The 19516-nt window shown below is 45.2% G+C and overlaps 2 protein-coding genes across 2 annotated transcripts; one reads left to right on the forward strand and one right to left on the reverse strand.

Moving 5' to 3' along the window:
- The first annotated feature begins 30 nt into the window (after positions 1–30).
- Positions 31–18808, forward strand: LOC143935013 (E3 ubiquitin/ISG15 ligase TRIM25-like). The gene is made up of 2 exons (XM_077458576.1): positions 31–47; positions 17094–18808. Exon 2 carries the CDS (start codon positions 17095–17097, stop codon positions 18598–18600), a length of 1506 nt encoding a protein of 501 aa, XP_077314702.1. The 5' UTR covers positions 31–47; position 17094; the 3' UTR covers positions 18601–18808.
- LOC143935012 (E3 ubiquitin-protein ligase TRIM17-like) lies at positions 11838–13380 on the reverse strand. Its single transcript, XM_077458575.1, has one exon. It carries the CDS (start codon positions 13372–13374, stop codon positions 12523–12525), a length of 852 nt encoding a protein of 283 aa, XP_077314701.1. The 5' UTR covers positions 13375–13380; the 3' UTR covers positions 11838–12522.
- Positions 18809–19516: the final 708 nt, after the last annotated feature.

The raw sequence follows: 19516 nt of genomic DNA on the forward strand, positions 1-19516 counted from the left end.
CCTCCTCTGCAATGGAGGTTGTGGCTGGGAGAGAAGACATCATACAGGTAAGGAAGGGATTGCCAATGGCTTCCGTTTTTGTTTTGGTTCTCTAAGATCCCCCCCATACACACTGTACAACTTGTGTTGTCTGATTTCCTTTAGATTTGTCACTACCATGTAGTGTGAGGACCGGCCTGATTGCATGAAAAATTTAAACTCCTAAGGTTTGACCTCATATTATATGGTTTTGGTAATTCCTGAAAGGGGGGCGAATAATAAAAAAATGTATAGTGTGTATCCAGGATAAGGCTGGTCATGCATTTTATTTATATATATATATATATATATATATATATATATATATATATATATATATATATATATATATATATATATATATATATATATAATTTGTGTGTGGTTGTGTTTTATTTTTTATTGTGTGTGTGTGTGTGTGTGTGTGTGTGTGTGTGTGTGTGTGTGTGTGTGTTTTTTTTTTTTTTTTTTTTTTTTTTTTTTTTTTTTTTTTTTTTTTTTTTTTTTTTTTTTTTTTTTTTTTTTTTTTTTATAGATTTACCAAATGTATAGCCAACCGCTCCAAAGATGCTGCTAGTAGGACTTTTTTTTTATTTATTTTTTTTTTAATGTGGAGGATTGTTACAACAGATAATGAGAGAGAATACTGACTTCATAATTCCAACAAATAGTCCATTTCACTGCAATTTTATCTACAAAAGTGTAAAAATATCCCAACAAGGTGTTCAGTATAACCGCATTTATCAACCGGAATCCCTGTGTGGAAATGTCAAAAGTCCTACTAAACTAAAGTCACCCCTTCTCCCTTTCTTTTTTTTTTCTTTTTTTTTGTTATATATATATATATATAAAAAAAAAATTAAAAAAAAAAAAAAAACCCCAAACCAAATAAAAAAAAAACAAAAAAAAAAAAAACCCCCACACAGCCAGATTTATAAGGGGGCAACTACATTTAATTAAATGCATCATGGGAAGTAATAATTTGCCAGCCATCTGTAGAATGTTTCTCTGGACTGATATATTGTATCTTTTTTTTACCCCCCCAAAACCACACGCATGACGTGTCTCATATATACATTTTTATATTACACACACATCATTTTTTTTTTTTTTTGTTATATAAAAAAAAAAAAAGTGTGTAATATAAAAATGTATATATGAGACACAATGTCATGCGTGTGGTTTTGGGGGGGTAAAAAAAGATACAATACATCAGTCCAGAGAAACATTCTACAGATGGCTGGCAAAATATTACTTCCCATGATGCATTTAATTAAATGTAGTTGCCCCCTTATAAATCTGGCTGTGTGGGGTTTTTTTTTTTTTTTTTTATTTGGTTTGGGTTTTTTTTTTTTATTTATTTATATTGGGGGGGGGGGGGGGTGTAATAGTGTTTCTTCTAGAGAATGGGCCACTGATCTATTAAATAAATCTGTATTGTAACAAAATAGCAATTATCTGGCCGCCATACTGATCCTAGAGTTGCCACCTCATCCCTTTAAAACCGAACACATATTAATTGCACAGTTTCTGTGGCTGATTAAGGTGATAATTAAACTCGGTGCCTTATCTGCATGAAATTAGCCTCAGAACATGTGTAATTCATATGTGTTCGGGTCTAAAGGGATGAGGTGGCAACTCTAACTGATCTCCGCTGAAGAGCCAGGAACCTGGAGCGAGTGTACAGGAAGGAGGGCTTCTCCGCACCTGAAGTAGTTCCTGATTTATTGGCTGTGAACGATCGTGTTTCTCAATGGCTCCTGAGGCCCCTTTCACACTCGTGCGACTTGGGACTGCAAAGTCGCGTGACAAGTCGTACTCCATGATTTCCAATGAGTGCCGTTCATATCTGTGCGACTTCAAGTCCCTGCGCTGCTTTGGTCCGGCTTTAATGCTCATTCAGGTTCATAGACCTCAAGTCCCTGACCCTGAAATCGCATCAAAATCACAGCCGCAAAGTCGCGGTAGTGTGAAAGGGGCCTGAAGGTAAATTGTAACACTCGCTGAGCTGGTTGTCTCCGCCCTGCGGTGTGTCTGGGTTGAATTATTTTACCGGTAACGCCGGTTCAGTCGGATGATTCGGTTATGTATTGATCATCCCCCGTCCTCTCCTGTGAAAATGGCAGAATTGTGGCTTCCGTGGTGGAAGCTGGGGCCTTCTGTAAATTCCCCGTCCTCTCCAAATGGCGAAGGCGTTACAGGAGAACCGTTTTCGATGGTTTGTGGAGTGTATTTTTATTTGTTTTTGTAGTGTTTGTGAGGGTGTGTGGGGGTTTAATGAAGGTTCCTTCTGAAATCTGGCTTCTGTTGGAAAATGCTAGTTACCTGGCTCTTGTCCAGAGATCTCCAAACTTTCCCAACAAAGGGCCAGTTGACCGTCCTTGAGGCCGGGTTCACACTGCAGCATGCCTCCGGCCGGCTCCCAGCAGGGGGTCCGCTGCCTCCCCATTCAGTTTCAGGTCTAATTTTTTTATTTTTATTTTTTCAGCCCAAATTTTGGGCTGAATTTGGACCTGGAACAGACCAAAAGATGCCCCCAGGAGACATCTGCAATTCACACCGGAGCCACTGCAGAGATGTGTGACCCGGCTCCATAGAGAGCCAGTCACAATCGCCTGCTATGCAAATTGGATGCGGAGAAACGATCATCTAATTCGCAATAGTAGGAACCCGGCTTCAGACTTGCACCACACACACTTTTCCCCAGGTAAGATTGTGGCCTAAGAGTAGAAAATGTCTTGGGGGGGGGGGGGGGGCAGAATTGGTGAAAATATGGCCTCGGGGATCGTTCACACCACAAACATTTCTTGTCTTTTTTTTTGATGAATTTCCTTTTTTCTTTTTAATAAAAAAATAAATATATATATATATATATATATATAGCGCGATTCAGGACACTGCAAAATACGTCTTGCAATAGACAAATGTTTGAGGAAGTGGGTTAAATTACTATATGTTGGGATTACAGATCTATAATCCCAACATATAGTAATTTAACCCACTTCCTCAAACATTTGTCTATTGCAAGACGTATTTTGCAGTGTCCTGAATCCAACAATTTTATATACAATATATCTCTTCCCCCCCCCCCCCTGTTTTTCTATTCGCTGTACTGGGGTCTGGTGCATAAGCCCCCCCCCCCCCTTCTCTCAAGCAACCTTTTTTACCTGCAATCCATGCACATGGTTAAAGTGTGAACCCCCCCCCACAGACTGCCTGGAGCTCTGTCTACTGGAGGGATGCTCACCTGCATGCGCAGGTCACATGCACAGGATTCCCTATAGGTTTACCTTAAACTTTGCAGTGCGAGGGCCGGCCTGACTGCATACAAACGGAAAGGGTTTTAGTTTGACCTCCTATTATTATTATAAGGTTTTGGTAAAGTTGTATAATGTATGGGCAGCCTAACTTGTCTACAGATGATGAAAGGGCTACAAGACATCCGTTCATCTCAGGATTTCGGTCACAATTGGTGTAGTTTACTGCCCTTCAGACTTTAGGGGGGGATTGTATGGCCAGGTCAATGAATGGAGTAGCGCCCCATGGGGTTTTTATTTATTTTTTTTTTATTTAGAAATTTTATTTTTTCTCATTACAATTTGTTTTTAAATTTTAAGCTGCATGGTCATCTTTGCCCACTTCTACAGTTTGTACTCGACGGCTGTTCCTTTTTTTTTTTTTTTCCTTTAAATTGACTTCTGCTTAGGCATAGGCCGCACCTAACCGGTGAGTCAGCGAGTAATCCTCTCCTCATATCGTGGGGTAACCACCTAGATTTTTATATTTTATCAGCTCCTAGGTCAGCAACCGCCACGGCGGAAAAGCAAAATGAAAGTGAATAGGCTAAATTTAACCGCAAGTATTGGTTACAAGCCTGATGCATATTACGTGGCAGCTGAAGTTTTGGCTCTTCTTCTATGGGTTGTATTTTGCAATAACTCAAATACGACTTCACCGACAAGTAGTTTCTTTAAAACCCTTCTCTCGTTTTTGCTCCCTGCTATTTTGGTGGTAATTATCAAGAGAATTTTGATAAGTGCAAAGAAACAACCTGTTGACACTAGGAGCCAATTAACCTGCCATCATGTCTTTGGAGCGTGGGAGAAAACTGGAGTTCCCGGAGGAAACCCGCGCAGGCAGGTAGTGCCATGGTTGGGATTCAAACCAATGACCCCAAGAGCTGCTATGCAGAACCACTTGGCCACTGTGCTGCTCATTGGTGTGAATCCGTCTCCCAGCCAAGTAATTTACATTACCATGCCTGACACTTCATCCCACAACCTTCCCGGCTGAGAGCCAGGTACCGGTACAAAGTATAAACAGTAGAAAGTGCCGGCAACACTGAAATGCTTGTAGTTTATTGGTACATTAGTGACAATAAAACAATGGCGTTGATGGGTTTCGGGAAAGAAGCCTGTCTTACAGGGGCGTAACTAGAAATCACAGGGCCCCATAGCAAAATGTTGTATGGGGCCCCCCCCTCAAACAGCCCCCCCCCCCACAAAAAAATGGCGGGGCTTAAATTAAATAGTGGGCGTGGTTTAAAATGCGTGGCTCAAAGGGGGTGTGGTTCGAGTCTGAGATGGAGGAAAGAAGGAAGGAAGCAAAGGGATGGAGGGACAACAGGCCCAGATCCTACACCACAATAGCAATATACATATTCCAGAACGTTTAACAATCAACAGATAAAGATACTCCAAACAGCTGGTGTTAGCGCTTCAATAATCCTCACCTGTACCCAATGTGGCCTGCCTGTTCCCAATGCAGCGTGGCCTGCCCATGCCCAATACTGCCTCACCTGTGCCCACTTGTGCCCAATACAGCCTTACCTATGCCCAATGCAGTGTGGCCTGTGCCCAAAGCACCCTCCCCTGTGCCCAATGTGGTCTCACCTGTGCCCAATGCAGCGTGGCCTGCCTGTGCCCAATACAGCCTCACCTGTGCCCAATGCAGCCTCCCCTATGCCCAATGCATCGTGACCCATGCCCAATACAGCCTCACCTGTGCCCAATGCAGCGTGACCCGAGCACAATGCAGCCTCACCTGTGCAGAGGGAGAGGCGAGCCAGTGGCGGAACTACCGGGGAGGATGAGGAATGCATACTGGAGCCCTCAAATGGCTGCTGGCAAGTGTGGGGCTGCCTCACAGTGGGGGGGCTCTGGCTCTACATCCAACTCCTGGCATGTCTCTTCCAGAGCTTTCCACTGTGATTTCCACTCACCGACACCTGGCCTGGATCCCTCCTGAATGACTTTACTCGGGACGTGCTGACCGCGCTGGTCGGGACCCCCGTGAGTCCGGTCGCGGGACCCGCGGACTCGATCGCCGCGGGCATCCCCGCGATCGTCTCACGGAGCGGCCGAATGGAGGAAATGCTGTATAAACAACATTTTCCCATTCTGCCTAGCAACTAGTGACGCTGATCTCTGCTCCATGTGATTGGAGCAGAGATCAGTGTACACTAAATGAAAGCCCAACCCCCCCACAGTTAGTAACACACCCCTAGGAACACTTAACCCCTACACTGCCACCCACTGGTTAACCCTTTTTACTGCCAGTGTCATTTACACAGGAATCACTGCATTTATATAGCAGTGATTACTGTATAAATGACAATGGTCCCAAAAATGTCCGATGGGTCCCCGACAATGTCGCAGTCACAATAAAAATCGCAGATCGCCGCCATTACTAGTAAAAAAATAAATAATAAAAAATTTAAAAAAATGCTATAAAACTATCCCTATTTTGTAAACGCTATAACTTTTGCGCAAACCAATCAATAATCGCTTAGATCGCTTAGATATCAGAAATATGTAGTAAAGATAATTCCTACATGCAAAAATGCACTGTACATTACATGTTCTTTAGACATAAATTTTTTTTCAAACATTAGTTTCCTTTGCCAATTCAAATTCAAAAAATTACCATATAACACGAATTAAAAGATCAGCATTTGTAATTTTCCTTTATGTAACCAATGACTAATGTTAGAATTAGAACAACTAGAGAAATGCTGAATGAATGTGCAGTCACAATTGCAGCCTCACCTGTGCAGAGGAAGAGGCGAGCCAGTGGCAGAACTACCGGGGAGGATGTGGAGTGCAGTCCAGTATGGAGCCCTCAAATGGCTGCGGGCAAGTGTGGGGCTGACTCAGAGTGGGGGGGGGGGGGCGAGCACCGTCCGCACGGTCCCCCAGCCAGGGGAAGCGAGGAGAGGAAGAGGCAAGCTGTCTGTACGAGCAGAGAGCTGTAATAGCTTTCATTTGAATGTCCTGTGTTCCCGGGGCTCACCGTCACATAGCCCCACCTCTTGGCCTGCAGCCTTTGATGATGTCACATGTCCCGCATTGGACCGGTGTTCTGTCTATCAAAGACGCCGGGCCAAGAGGTGGGGCTATGTGACGGTGAGCCCCGGGAACACAGGACATTCAAATGAAAGCTATTACAGCTCTCTGCTCGTACAGACAGCTTGCCTCTTCCTCTCCTCGCTTCCGCTGGCTGGGGGAACATGCGGGAGGTGATGCCCCCCTCCACAGTATGCATTCCTCATCCTTCCCACGGGCCCCTGTCAGCTGCGGGCCCCATAGCGGCTGCATGTGCCGCTATGGCGGTAGTTCCGCCACTGCTGTCTTAGACCCAAGTAGTTCATACCCACAATACAAAGTGTAGTGGCTGGGTGCAGATGCCCTGCCTGGTCACTTTGCACTTAAAACGACAGTGACCTCAGCAGGGCTGGACTGGGACAGAAATTTTGCCCTGGACTTCATCCAGACCGGCCCACTTACATTTTGAGTGTCCCATCACCAGCCCTCTTGCATCAGTGGCCCACTGAGCCATCGGCCCACTGGGAAACTCCCGGTAGTCCCAATGGCCAGTACATGCCTGGACCTCAGTGTCTCTGGTCCCCAGTGTGCCCATTGTCTCCACTGGTTCCAATGTCTCTAGTGTATGCAGTGACTTCAGTGTCTATGTCTCTAGTGACCCCCCCCCCCCCCCAGTGTGTTCAGTGTCTCCAAAGTCCCTAATGTCTCCAGTGGCCCCAGTGTTTTCAGTGTCTCTAATGTCCCTGGTGTTTTCGTTGTCCCCAGCACTCCTGCTCCTTCAAGTGACCTTGCTTCATCCTGTGACTCAGGCGCTCTCTGAGCCCCGACCTGACACCTCTCTGTATGAACTTCCCCCAACTTTGTCAGGACAATCATCACACTCACTATAGGAATTCCTTCTTTTTATGTCTATTCTGTTTATTCCCACAGCTTAATTCTTGCTGCAATTACTCAGCGCCCCCTGCCATATCCTATCACTAGGCCCGGACAGTTTGGCCCGTGTGTGAATGTGGAGAGAGTGATCAATACCAGGGAGCGTAACAATGAATGATGGGTGTGATAAATCATATCAATCAGGATAAATGTAATATTAATCATATAAAATAAGGGAGGTGTAATAATCAATTATAATAAAGATGAGTAATATATATAATGCAGCATGCATACAGTGAGATATATATATAATTACGGCTGCTGGTAATCGGATGTTCAGAGGCAGTTGGCTGAACTCATCCAATGTTATGTGTACATGCACACGGGTTCATTTTAATGTCGTTTTTAGGCAGTTGCGTTTTTAGAGGCCTTTTTTTGGAAAGCAAAAAATGAGTTCAGATGCCGAAGATTGGAGGCATTCCAATGTAACTCGCATTTATCCACATTTCATTTACAGGTGTTTTTCATTTTTGGCTATTTTGAAGAAGAGAATTTTATTTTATTTTTAACGTGGGTTACTATCTGGTTGTAAAAATGTCCCGTATACATGCAGCCGGCCACTAACAGCAGCTAGGTCTCTGTCTACGTCTAATCAGCTAATCTGCCCCCCTTCCTCTTTGCCCCCCTTCCTCTTTGCCCCCCTTCCTCTTTGCCCCCCTTCCTCTTTGCCCCCCTTCCTCTTTGCCCCCCTTCCTCTTTGCCCCCCTTCCTCTTTGCCCCCCTTCCTCTTTGCCCCCCTTCCTCTTTGCCCCCCTTCCTCTTTGCCCCCCTTCCTCTTTGCCCCCCTTCCTCTTTGCCCCCCTTCCTCTTTGCCCCCCTTCCTCTTTGCCCCCCTTCCTCTTTGCCCCCTTCCTCTTTTGCCGTTGAATCTGGAAATGTGGTTGGGAGTTTAGAAGCAAGGCTTGTTCCAGGCTCAGGGGAAGGTGACTTGAGGGAATACCTCGGTGCACCGCCGACCCGTAGCGACATGGAGGCTTTTGTGCAGCGTTTTGGAGCTGGGATATCATAAGGAGCTTGAGTCTGTTAGCATGGAAGTGCAAGCAACAGGGGCAAAAGACAATGGAAAAAAGGGGAGGACCACGTTTACAGGAACAGACACGTTGCTGCTCCCCGCACCTAGATAGGCCGGTGTGGTGTCGGCCGTGGGAATCATATGTGTCTACATAAGCCTTGCACTTTAGACCCACCTAATGGTATAGTTTTAATGCTGAGCGTTCTTTCTGCATTGGTATAGATATGCTGCCATTTGTTTTTCCTACAGCTGTACTGTCATCTATGCTGTTTTTTGTTCTGTTCCCTGTATACTGGTCTTCTTATATTAAATAAAAAATGTGAAAAAAAAAAGACAATGGAGCGCTCCATAGATGTCCAGACGGAGTCTGTACCTTCTCAGGATAAACGTTATAGGCTCCCATGAGTCTCGTATACAAACACCTGGTGTTTATTTACTAAAGGCAAATGCACTTTGCACTGCAAAGTGGATTTTTTTATTTTTTTTCCCCATGACATCGGAATGCAGATCCAACCAAGCCAAGAGACCTTATTTGTCAGGTGCATTTCTATAGAGAGAAGGAAGAGGGATGGGTCAAGTGTTAACCCCTTCCCTGCCAGGGACATATACACAGTAATCAGTGGATATTTTTTTTTTTTTTTTAGCTCTGATCGCTGTATAAATGTTACTGGTCCCAAAATATGTCAAAAGTGTCCGATCTGTCCGCTGCAATGTCGCAGTCCCGCTAAAAATTGCAGATCACCGCCATTACTAGTTAAAAAAAAACAAAAAAACAACCTAAATCTCCTATTTTTGTAGACGCTATAATGTTTGCGCAAACCAATCAATATATGCTTTTTGCGATATTTTTGGTACAAAAAAAATAGTTTTTATAATTTGGGATATTTTATTATAGAAACAAGAATGGATAATATTATTTTTATTTTTTGGTTTGCAGCAGAATCGGCTCGCATGGGTGCTCACACACCCATGCAATTTGATTCCTGACTGAATTTTGCAGTTTGCACTGCGATTTGTGAACTGATTTTGGGGGCGTCAACTTTCAATTGACACTCCCAGCAGTGTGAACTGCCAACAGACATGCGATGTGGGAACCCCCGCATCGATGAGGCATGGACTGAGCCTTGGGGGCTTGCTGACCCTTTTCTAGTAAATCTATTTACTCCGGGGTGTGTAACCCTGTTTTAAATATCTTGGTGTGTGTGTGTGTATATGTATATGTGTATGTGTGTGTATGTATGTGTATATATATATATATATATATATATATATATATATATATATATATATATATATATATATATATATATATATATATATAATATTATTTACAATTATACTTTATTTTTTATTTTTTCCGGGATGATGGTGTTTATAGGACAGTGGTCATCAACCCTGTCCTCAGGGCCCACTAACAGGCCAGGTTTTATGTATTACCTTTGGGGGAGATGTAGACTAGAATACTGCAATCACGAGAAGCAAATTATATCCCCTGTGACAAATTTCAGTTCTCTTGCAAACCTGGCCTGTTAGTGGGCCCTGAGGACAGGAGTTGATCTCCAGTGTTATAGGCTATCGCTCATACCGGTTTTGTTTTAACTTTTGTATAGTTATTGGCATGGCGGAGAACATGGCAGCCTTGTATCTGACGGCTCCATTGGTGAGATGTCTCGGGATGGACTCTCTGTAGGCAGGGCCATTAGAACATGGCCATAAACATTCTTGGGTAATACAAACGGGTCTCTTGTCCTTGTTTCACGTTGGTGCGAGTCCCCGCCACCAGAGGACGCTGAGTAGCATACACTCACCAGCACATGTGCATCACCCTGCCCAACAATGGCTTCACAATCTTCCCACCTGAGTTCAAAGGATGGGCAAGAAGAGGGAAATCCAATAAGTTTTTCAGAGCTTTACTTTCACAATGCTAAGGTAGACCATTTCAGGGTATACAGGATCTCGTCAATGGTGGCAGCCATCTACACTTTCTCACCTCAAGCCTTTTTTTTTTTTTTTTTTTTTTTTTTGGGGGGCATTTGGTATTCCCCGCATGGGGATTAACAGAAGGCCAATTACTAAAAGCACTACATCTTTGTAGAATAAGCCACTCCTGTTTTCTCTACTTCCTGCCCGAACTCCTACTCTAAGCCCTTGTACACACGATCGGAGATTCCGACAACCAAATCCGTCGGAGTAATTCAGACGGATTAATTGCAGAAGAGGTCCAGAAGTGATGTTGCATATACACGGTCGGACTAAGTTGTCGAAAAATCCGATTGTACATAACGTGATGACATTATGACGGGACTATGTTCAGGCTAGTAGCCAATAGCTTTGGTCTAGAAATTTAATCTGAGCATGCGTAGCACTTTGTCCGTTCGGAGCATTTTACTGGCAAGTTGGAAAAGTTGGTCCGTCGGATATTCCGACGGAAACAGTCCGATGGAGACCACAAACAGTCGGAATATCCGACAAAACTGTCCGATAGGACACATTCCGTCGGAATCTCCGATCGTGTGTACAAGGGCTTGCATAACCCGATAAACAAATGGTACCAACGCCCTCTTGCACGCCCACCTATCATGGATGTTCCAAAGCCAGGTGATGGTTGCATTTCCCCTATAGAATTATCCATAAAGTAGTAACTAATGGGGGGGGGGGGAGAAGTGACATCCCATCATGAGGACATGACTCCTTTATTGTGGGCCTGTGGGGAGGCAGCAGAGACATGATGTAACAATGGGTGAAAACCAAGCCTAAAGCGGAATTCCAGGTATGAATTTTTTATTTTTTTTATTTTCTATTGTTACATTGGTCCGTCTTGAACCAATGTAAGTACTATATGAGCCATACTTGTGGAAGAATTGCTGGTGTCACCACTACCGCAGTTATCGCCATTGTCTTCTAGGTCCCCTGCCCAGCGTCTAGCCTGGTGTATGGTGAACACAACAGGATGCTCACCCAACATGGAGAACTCTTTGCATTTTTACTCCAATGTATGCAAAAACCTTCACCGTTTTGGATGAGGTGGTGATTGAGACTTCCCTGCCCCATGACTTCCAGTTTCCAAAGGGGTCATACAGTTATGGCACATAAATACTTAGCGTGGTCCAAGCTGAACAATGTAACTATGAAAAAAAAATAAAAAATACCTTGTGTTCCGCTTTTAGTAATAAAAAATGGCAATTGTTTGGCACAGCCCTCCAGTCTGGGGCTTCCCTCTACTCGAAGGGTCACTGGGTGACTGCGGGAAAGTGCAGATGGCAGTTCTGGAAATGCGCAATATGTCCTTGTACTGTAAGTGTTCGCTCACTAGAAATTATTATTATTATTATTATTATTGGCTGTGTTTGCACTTTAGGGTCATATTTAACACTTTCGGCACAAGGATTCCTTTTTAGTTAACACTTGTGTCAATCGCTGAAGTAACTATGATACAATAAATATTATCTGTATATTCGTCTAATCCCTATAGTTGGTCTATTAAAACTCTGACCACATATTACTGTTGATATCACAATAATACAAGGTTGGCTATGAAACCAAACACACAGTTTATAAGTAATAGTCTTTATTCCCCAAGGAAATAAGAAAGCTAACATGAAATACTAGAGGAAGGATATATATTACAAACACAGACCAATGATCAGAACATATAATACAAGAACATCATAGATACTTATCACAAGGCCTGTTTCTTCCAGCTATACTCAGATGTTGAAGAGAAGGCTAGAGCCGTGAGGCTTAGGACCAAGCCATGACCCAAAGGGAAAGGGGCAATTTCTCGTCCTTGCTCAGTCTTTTTATACTCTTATCATACACCATTGCCATCCCATCTAGACTTTTTTGACGAATCACAGTATTTATGGGGCAGACCTTCTCAACAGTACTGTCTGTCCTGCTGTACTTTGGCATTGGCCATGTCAATCTTTGGGTGCCCGTTGATCTTTGTCACCCACCATCATCAATCATACTGTCAGCCATGGGGCCCCTTTCAAGTTTGCGTTGTAGCAATAGACGGTCCAGAGCCAAGAGCTATAAAACAAAATTCCAGCCACCCCCAGGAAAGCAAATGCTTGGTTGAGTCAATCAGAAAGAAACCCTTTTAAAACCATGGATTAGCCTGGGTGATCTTTGAGAATAGGAAACGGATTTATGACAGATGCAATTCAAACTCTGGATAATACTAAAAGGGTTACCCATAAACACACACTCCAGAAATGACACCAGACCCTGTTGCTATCCAACAATCGATATATCGGCTAGACCCGTGTTTAAAGTCTTTGTGATGAGGTCCTCGTCTATAGCTGGATTGTGGAAGTCCTCTATGTTCGGGCAGGAAAGATCAGGAAGCTCAGTCCGAAGGACTGTTAGATCATCAGTCATATTGGACAGGTCCTCAACGCAGATTATTTTACAATGGAGATCATCTTTCATTACCTTCAGCTGCTCGATCATACCGGAGGTCAAGAGTGATGCTTGCTGTTCCTGATTGGAGATCTCCTTTAGGACTCTTCTCCGAAGAGCAGTCAACCGGCTCTCGATGTCCTGGAACAAAATGGTGACGCTTTTCTTTATAGTAGCAGACTTTTCCTTTATTTCCTGCATGTGTTCTTGCAAACCTTGGATTTTACTGTCTATCTTATCTTCTGAGACCAACTGTTCAAGGAGGTTCCTGGAATCCTGACGTATCTCTTCAGCCGCCTCACTCAAGGGCCTCAGTTGATGTCCCCTGTGTTGGGCGCTCGCACAACAGGCAGCACAGATCCGGGCCACGTCCTCAAAGCAGTAATATTCCAGGAGCTGGTGGTGAAGGGGGCACTTTCCCATCTCCTCTTCTATTTGTAGTCTTGCGCGGTACTGCTCGGTGATGTTGCAGAGGTTCGTGTTCTTCTTCTCCACCCTTGGGCGGATTGCAAACTGAGTCCTGCATTCTGGGCAAGTATAAACCCCGGAACGGTCCTGGGTGAACAGTAGATTCTGAATGCATATCTGGCAATAGTTATGGCCACAGTTCAGGGTGACTGGATCCGTGTAGATGTCCCTGCAGATCGAGCAGAGCAGCTCAGCTCCCAGGTCAGCAGCTGCCATGGTGGGGAAAGCAAAACGAAAGTGGGCTAAATTTAACTAGTGTATAAGTTACAAACCTTGTGCGTATCAGCTGAACTTTAGAATGTATCGTGACACACTTGCATGGGTGTGTATAGTATATGGAATTGCCCAGAAAAAAACGTCTTTACTTCCTTTTTCTCCAGTCATCTTCAAGGATGGCACACCTGAGAGATGACTGGTTTCACCTGATGGGGGGGGGGGGGGGGGAGAAACGCAATCGACAGTTTAAAAGGTCCCACCAGTTCTTGATGGTTTCCCACAAGTATGCAACAAAACTTACCGGATGGAGAAAGAGGGCCGGGTTCGGCCACAGCACTTGAGACCATGGGGGGGTTTAAGGGTAGGAGTGGCCTTATTCCTCACCACCGCAGGACACCACAGTGGGGGCACAGTAGGGCTACTAATGGGTGTCCTAGCTCATTATGAATTGCTTACCTGAGATCAAAGCTCAGGCGATGTAATTGGCCGGAGCCGGCACAGTCTAACTGAAGCAACAGCACGTACGTGCCATTTCTTCAGTTTGCTTAAGTGCACAGATGACACCGGCAGGTGCAAATACAGGGGATATCTCCTAAACCGCGTAGGTTTAGGAGCTGTCCAGTGTAGCTACAGGTAAGCCTAATTATAGACTTGCCTGTAGTAAAAAGTGATTTGTAAACCCTGGGTCCATAAATGCATCCATAAATTTGCAGGCAGGGAGGCTGCACAGGTCATGAAAGATTGGCTTGCACTCCAATCAGAGTTGCTGGCGACTCTCCAGTCATTTTAAGTCTACAGTTGGCAGGTGGAAGCCCCTTCCTGTAGGGGAGCGAACTTCAGCAGGTAACACAGGGGGTCCCAAAGAGCGCCTGCCCCTTGTTACTTGGAGGAGGCAGAGATCCCTGGAGGAGGGGGAATATCAGACTAGGACAATCGGGATAGCGAGGAAACTAGGCCTGGATAGCACCTCTTTAGCAGAGGACATGGAGGGTCTCCTTGGACCAATCTATGCATCTGAGGCTATTCGGGAAAACCTTTGATGCTGGTCTCGGGATAGGATGCATAGGGGGCTGTGCAGACCAAAGGCAAAGTCCCTTCCCATCCACCAATTCCTCAAGGACATAAATTTGAGAGAATGGAAGGAACCTGCGAGAAAGGTACAAAGGCTCAAGACATGGAAGCGCAGATGTCCCTTTGGAGAGGAGGAAGAGGGGAAAGGTACCAAGGCTGGACTTTTTCTCCAAGCACTTGGATCTCTCCTTCGAAAGATTTCGGTAACATCCGCAATCAAATGGATCTTAGGTCGGAAACCTGCTACATAGGACCTGAGATACCAATGCAGTAGATATGGGTCCTGCATTGGCTTCCACCAGTGTTGCCAGGAATGTGGACGCATGGGTCAGCAAACTGTTAGACCATGTATTGGGAGGGACCAATACCAAGGAGGTGTCTTTTTTTTTTTTTTTTTTTTTTTTTTTTTTTCCTGGAGGTAATCGGCAAAGCGGTATCATATTTGGCAGACTGACTTGGAACAGGTCGTGTCCCAAATCCATTTAGCGTGAAAACCGATGGAGTGCTTGGAGTTGGGGACGCGTGCCGCTTGGACGACCTCCGTGCCCAGGGTTCCTGGGACCAAGGTCAGAGCAGGGCCTCTTCCTTTTGGGGAGCTCCTGGCAGTCGGAAGGTTTTTGAGGAACAGATCTGGGGGAGAGGATTTAAAATCTTCAGATGTGGTGACGGTATCCTACTTAAATCTCCAGTGGGGAACCAGGTCCTGGAAGTTAATGAAGTTGGCCCAGGAGATCCTGTGGGGGCAGAAAAAAAAAGAGCATTTCCTAACCCGCCCCCCCCAACTTCAGTGGTCCATATAAGACCTCAGCAGGCAGCCCATCCATCAGGGAAAGTGGGAGCTAAACAGCAAAGTATTTTCGCTGATAGGGACGTATAATAAACCTATTTGCCTTCAGAAAAGGGGTATGGAGGCTCTTTTCTCTCGCCAGGGAGCAGGGCTCTCGGGGGGTGAACACTGTAGCCCAGAGCTGGGAGTTCAGGCCTGGCATATACATTTCCTCCCCTGGCACTCATTCCCCGGGTGTTGCAGAACCTGAATCGGGCAAACTGTTGTCTGATATTGCACCGCGGTGGTCAAGGAGGGAGTGGTTCTCCACCCTAAAGAAGTGGTCGATCGCCTCTCTGTTAAATCTTCCATCCAGACGCGATCTTCTCTGCCAGGGACCAGTTTTGCTTCCTGATGCGGGGTTCCTTTCCCTGATGAGCTGGTGCTTGACAGGGAAATCCTCAGGAAGAGGGGGGGGGGGTGTGTGTTCAGAAAAGGTGAAACCCTCTTACTAAGCAGGAAACCAGGCAGATTTACGCAAAGATTTGGCCAGTTTTCTCTTGTCAAGTGAGAGATCTCGCACCAAACGATCCAGACGGTCCTGACCTACCTCCCCAGGAGGAGGTGGACCAGGGCCTGGCAGTCAATTCCCTCAGGGCCCTATCCATATTTTTGGATGGAAGGCTCTCCCTGGATCCTCCTTCCCCTTCATTAAAAAAAATATATATATTTCTGAGAGCCAGGGAAAGGGTAACCCCGTTTAAAAGGATTTCCATCATGCGATCTGTCCTTGGTGCTGGAAGCCCTAATTAAGGGGTCCTTTTTGAGCCGGTGGCTCTGATTTCTTTCCCTTAAGATTGCTATCCTTCTGGCAATTACGACAGCCTGGAGGGTAGTATATATCTATAATCTGCTGCCACCCACAAGCCATGATCATCAAGCATTGCATATAGAAACGTGGAGATTACTGGGTCTAAAAATAAGGTATGTAAAAACTAAGAATGAGAGATATAGATGTATATTTTAGACCTAGTAATCTCCATTTAGTCTCCAGGTTTCTATATGCAATGCATGGTGATCATGGCTTGTGGCTGGCAGCAGGGTGCTGTACATAATGCAACTTCTAATGCACATTGTGAGAAGCTCCAGTGTGCAGAGAAATCGGAGGAAGCCACTTCCATCCAGGAGAGGAGCCGGTAGATCTGTGCAAGACCTGAAGGGGAAGTTGGAGGTGCAGATTTAATCCCTCTGTCCCTCCTTCTCCTTTCTGGTATAATATATAGATGTCTCTCCAACTACATTTACTCTTAACTACCATAAATTGTATATTGTACTAAACTTTTGTGTGTGATTTTTGAAAAATGATTAAAGGGAAAAGCATACATGGGTTTAACCCAGGGGGTCTCCAAACTTTTTAAACTGAGGGCCAGTTTACTGTCCTTCCTGCTTTTAGGAGGGCTGCACTATATGGCTAGTGGGAGAAGGAAATGCTCTGGTGTCGGTGGGAGGAAGGGTGTCTCACCCATGGGGTCAGTGGGAGGAATGGGTGCCCCAAGGACAGGTAAAGGGTTGCGGTTTGAAGACCACTGGTTTAACCAATCATTTTTGTCTGTCTGGTCCTTCATAATCTGATAAACTAGATGTGTCCTTTTTTGCCTTAGTTTGTGCTAAAAGTTGTTCCTTTTTGGGACCTCAGGAAGTTGCATAGTTTGGTTGAAAGACACAAGTCCATCGCGTTCAAGAAATATAAGGGAAGGGGGTTCAGCTCTCTCAAATAAAACTTGAAGAGTCATTCTTTGTCAGATTGCTTTCTGTATTTGTGGTTTTAGCAGAAATCGACTTTCATTCACTTTTTTTTTTTATATTTTTGGTTTCTTTACAGCATGGCATCTGGTAACTTAAAAGGTGACCTCCACTGCTGCATCTGTTTGGAGGTTTATAGGGATCCTGCAACTCTGATGTGTGGACACAGTTTCTGCCTGGTCTGTATCCATCATTTACTTGGAGAACAGGACGTGAGTGGAATTTATACCTGTCCGGAATGCAGGAAACGATTTTCCACAAGACCGGCACCCAGCAAGAACATTGCCCTCAGTAAAATAGCGGAGAGATTCCATACTCCCCAGGGCAAGAAGAGGAACGCCATCTTGTGTACCTACTGCGACTTCTCTGCTCCGGCCGTGAAGTCGTGTCAGCAGTGTGAGACCTCCATGTGCGCCGATCACCTGAGGAAACACAACGAGACGGTGGAGCACACTTTACTGCCACCAATGGCTGAGCTGCCAAAGGGAAGATGTCCTGTCCATGGGAAGATCGTAGAATATTATTGCATCAAGGACTCCGTGTGCGTCTGTGTATCCTGCAGGTTGGATGGTGAACACAGAGGACACCAGGTGGAGTTGCTGGAGGAAGCCTCCAAGAAGAAACTGGGACCTATGCTAGAGAAGGTGACTTTGGAGCACAAAAAGGCTGAGATGAGAGTTCAGAGTCTTAAGGAACGAAGGATAAAAGCGCAAGGGGTAATGGCCACAGTCGTCGCCAATATTGGCAGCATCAAGGAGCATGTGGAGTATCTGGAGAAGGTGGTCCTTAGCGAGGTCTTGAAGTGGGAAACGAAAGTTACACAGTTGGTCTCCGATCAAATCCAAAAGCTGGAAACGATGGAGGGCGAGCTCTCCAGGAAGATGAGACACTTGAAGGAGCTGCGAGACTTGGCCCACCCACTAACTGTCCTACAAGACCAGGAACTAGACAAAGACTTGTACAACCCCCAGGGGGCACTGCCCAATGACCCTGAATTTCCAGACCTCCAAGAGGATTTGATCTCAAGCACCTTACATAAACTATTAGACAAAGTGACATTTGCAAAGATGCAGATAAGAAAACCTGCAGACATATTACTGGATGTCAACACAGCCGCCATAGGTATTTTAATCTCCAACAATTTTAAAACTGCCTCCAAGATAGAGCTAAATTGGGGCTGTTCCGAAACTCCAGAGATAATTCGGCACTGTGGGGTTCTAAGTTGCAGCAGCTTCTCTTGGCGGCATTACTGGCAGGTGGACACCAGCCAATCGGATAGCTGGAGAGTTGGAATGTGTTACCCCAGCATCAACAGGAAAAAGCATATTGGACAAGAAAAAGACTCCTGGTGTTTGCGGAGGTGGCGGGATAGATATAACATGTTGCACGACGGTCACTATATCAGTTTACCTTACAAGCCCTCCAGCCATAGATTTCTGATCTATCTGGATTACGAAGCAGGTCAGCTCTCCTTCTATGAGATGGGGAACTCCATGAGACTACTGCACACCTTCATGACCACCTTCTCCGAGCCCCTTCATGCTGTGCTTGGAGTCTTCCAAGGGTCCATTAAAATTGTCAACTAAAGGTTTAGTGACCACGCGGTAACTTCTGGTGTTCTCCTGAAGTGACTATTGTGTAGATCACTCGTATCTTTTTAGTTGACCTAATTTTCGACTAAAAGTTTCAACTGCTTCAATATGGAAACCCAGAAGCCATTTTCAGCTTTAGATAGAATGGGGAGGTGTAAGAATCTCTGTCAGACTTGTTGCTGGCTGTCTCCTTGGGGGGGGGGGGGGGGGGGGGGGGGGGTTTCTCTCACTTCATGTCCTGGTCACACACCATAAACTAGGGCAGTGATGGTGAACCTTGGCACTCCAGATGTTTTAGAACTACATTTCCCATGATGCTCAACTACACTGAAGAGTGCATGAGCATCATGGGAAATGTAGTTCCAAAACATCAGGGGTGCCAAGGTTCGCCATCACTGACCTAGGGTAAATCTCAACAAAGATGCATGGCAATAAATGCCTGACACATTCCAACCCTATCCAAACGTTAAAAGTTCTTGATCTGGAGCAAATCGATGATCCAGGCTAAAGTCACCCCATCACCATCAGGTCACTTATAAAAGATAGCCAGCCCTGAAATCCATCAGCTAGACTTGAAACCCAACTGCTTCACTGCTCCCCCTGGCCGCTGCAGGTATTCAAGATCCTGCACGGGTGAATTCCTGCTTTTCCAACCACAAGGCATGGGTTCTGCCCACCAGCCTGTATAGCACTACATGACATACAAGCCATTCAGGGAGACCTGCATGGGGGGGGGGAAGTATTTGACCTGCTTGGGTAGGGTTAAAGACTTGCATCATCCATGGAGCCATTTGAAGACATGTGCTGCCAGAAAGCTTGACTTCTACAGGCATGGTCTTTTATTAGAACTTGCCAATGGTCACTTTACATGTCACCTAAGATTGGCAACTATTTGGTTCTGTCCTTTCTG

The sequence above is a fragment of the Lithobates pipiens genome, unplaced genomic scaffold, assembly GCF_037356315.1.
Source record: "Lithobates pipiens isolate NorthernLeopardFrog02 unplaced genomic scaffold, aLitPip1_a1.2 Scaffold_28, whole genome shotgun sequence".
Classification (NCBI taxonomy): Eukaryota; Metazoa; Chordata; class Amphibia; order Anura; family Ranidae; genus Lithobates; species Lithobates pipiens.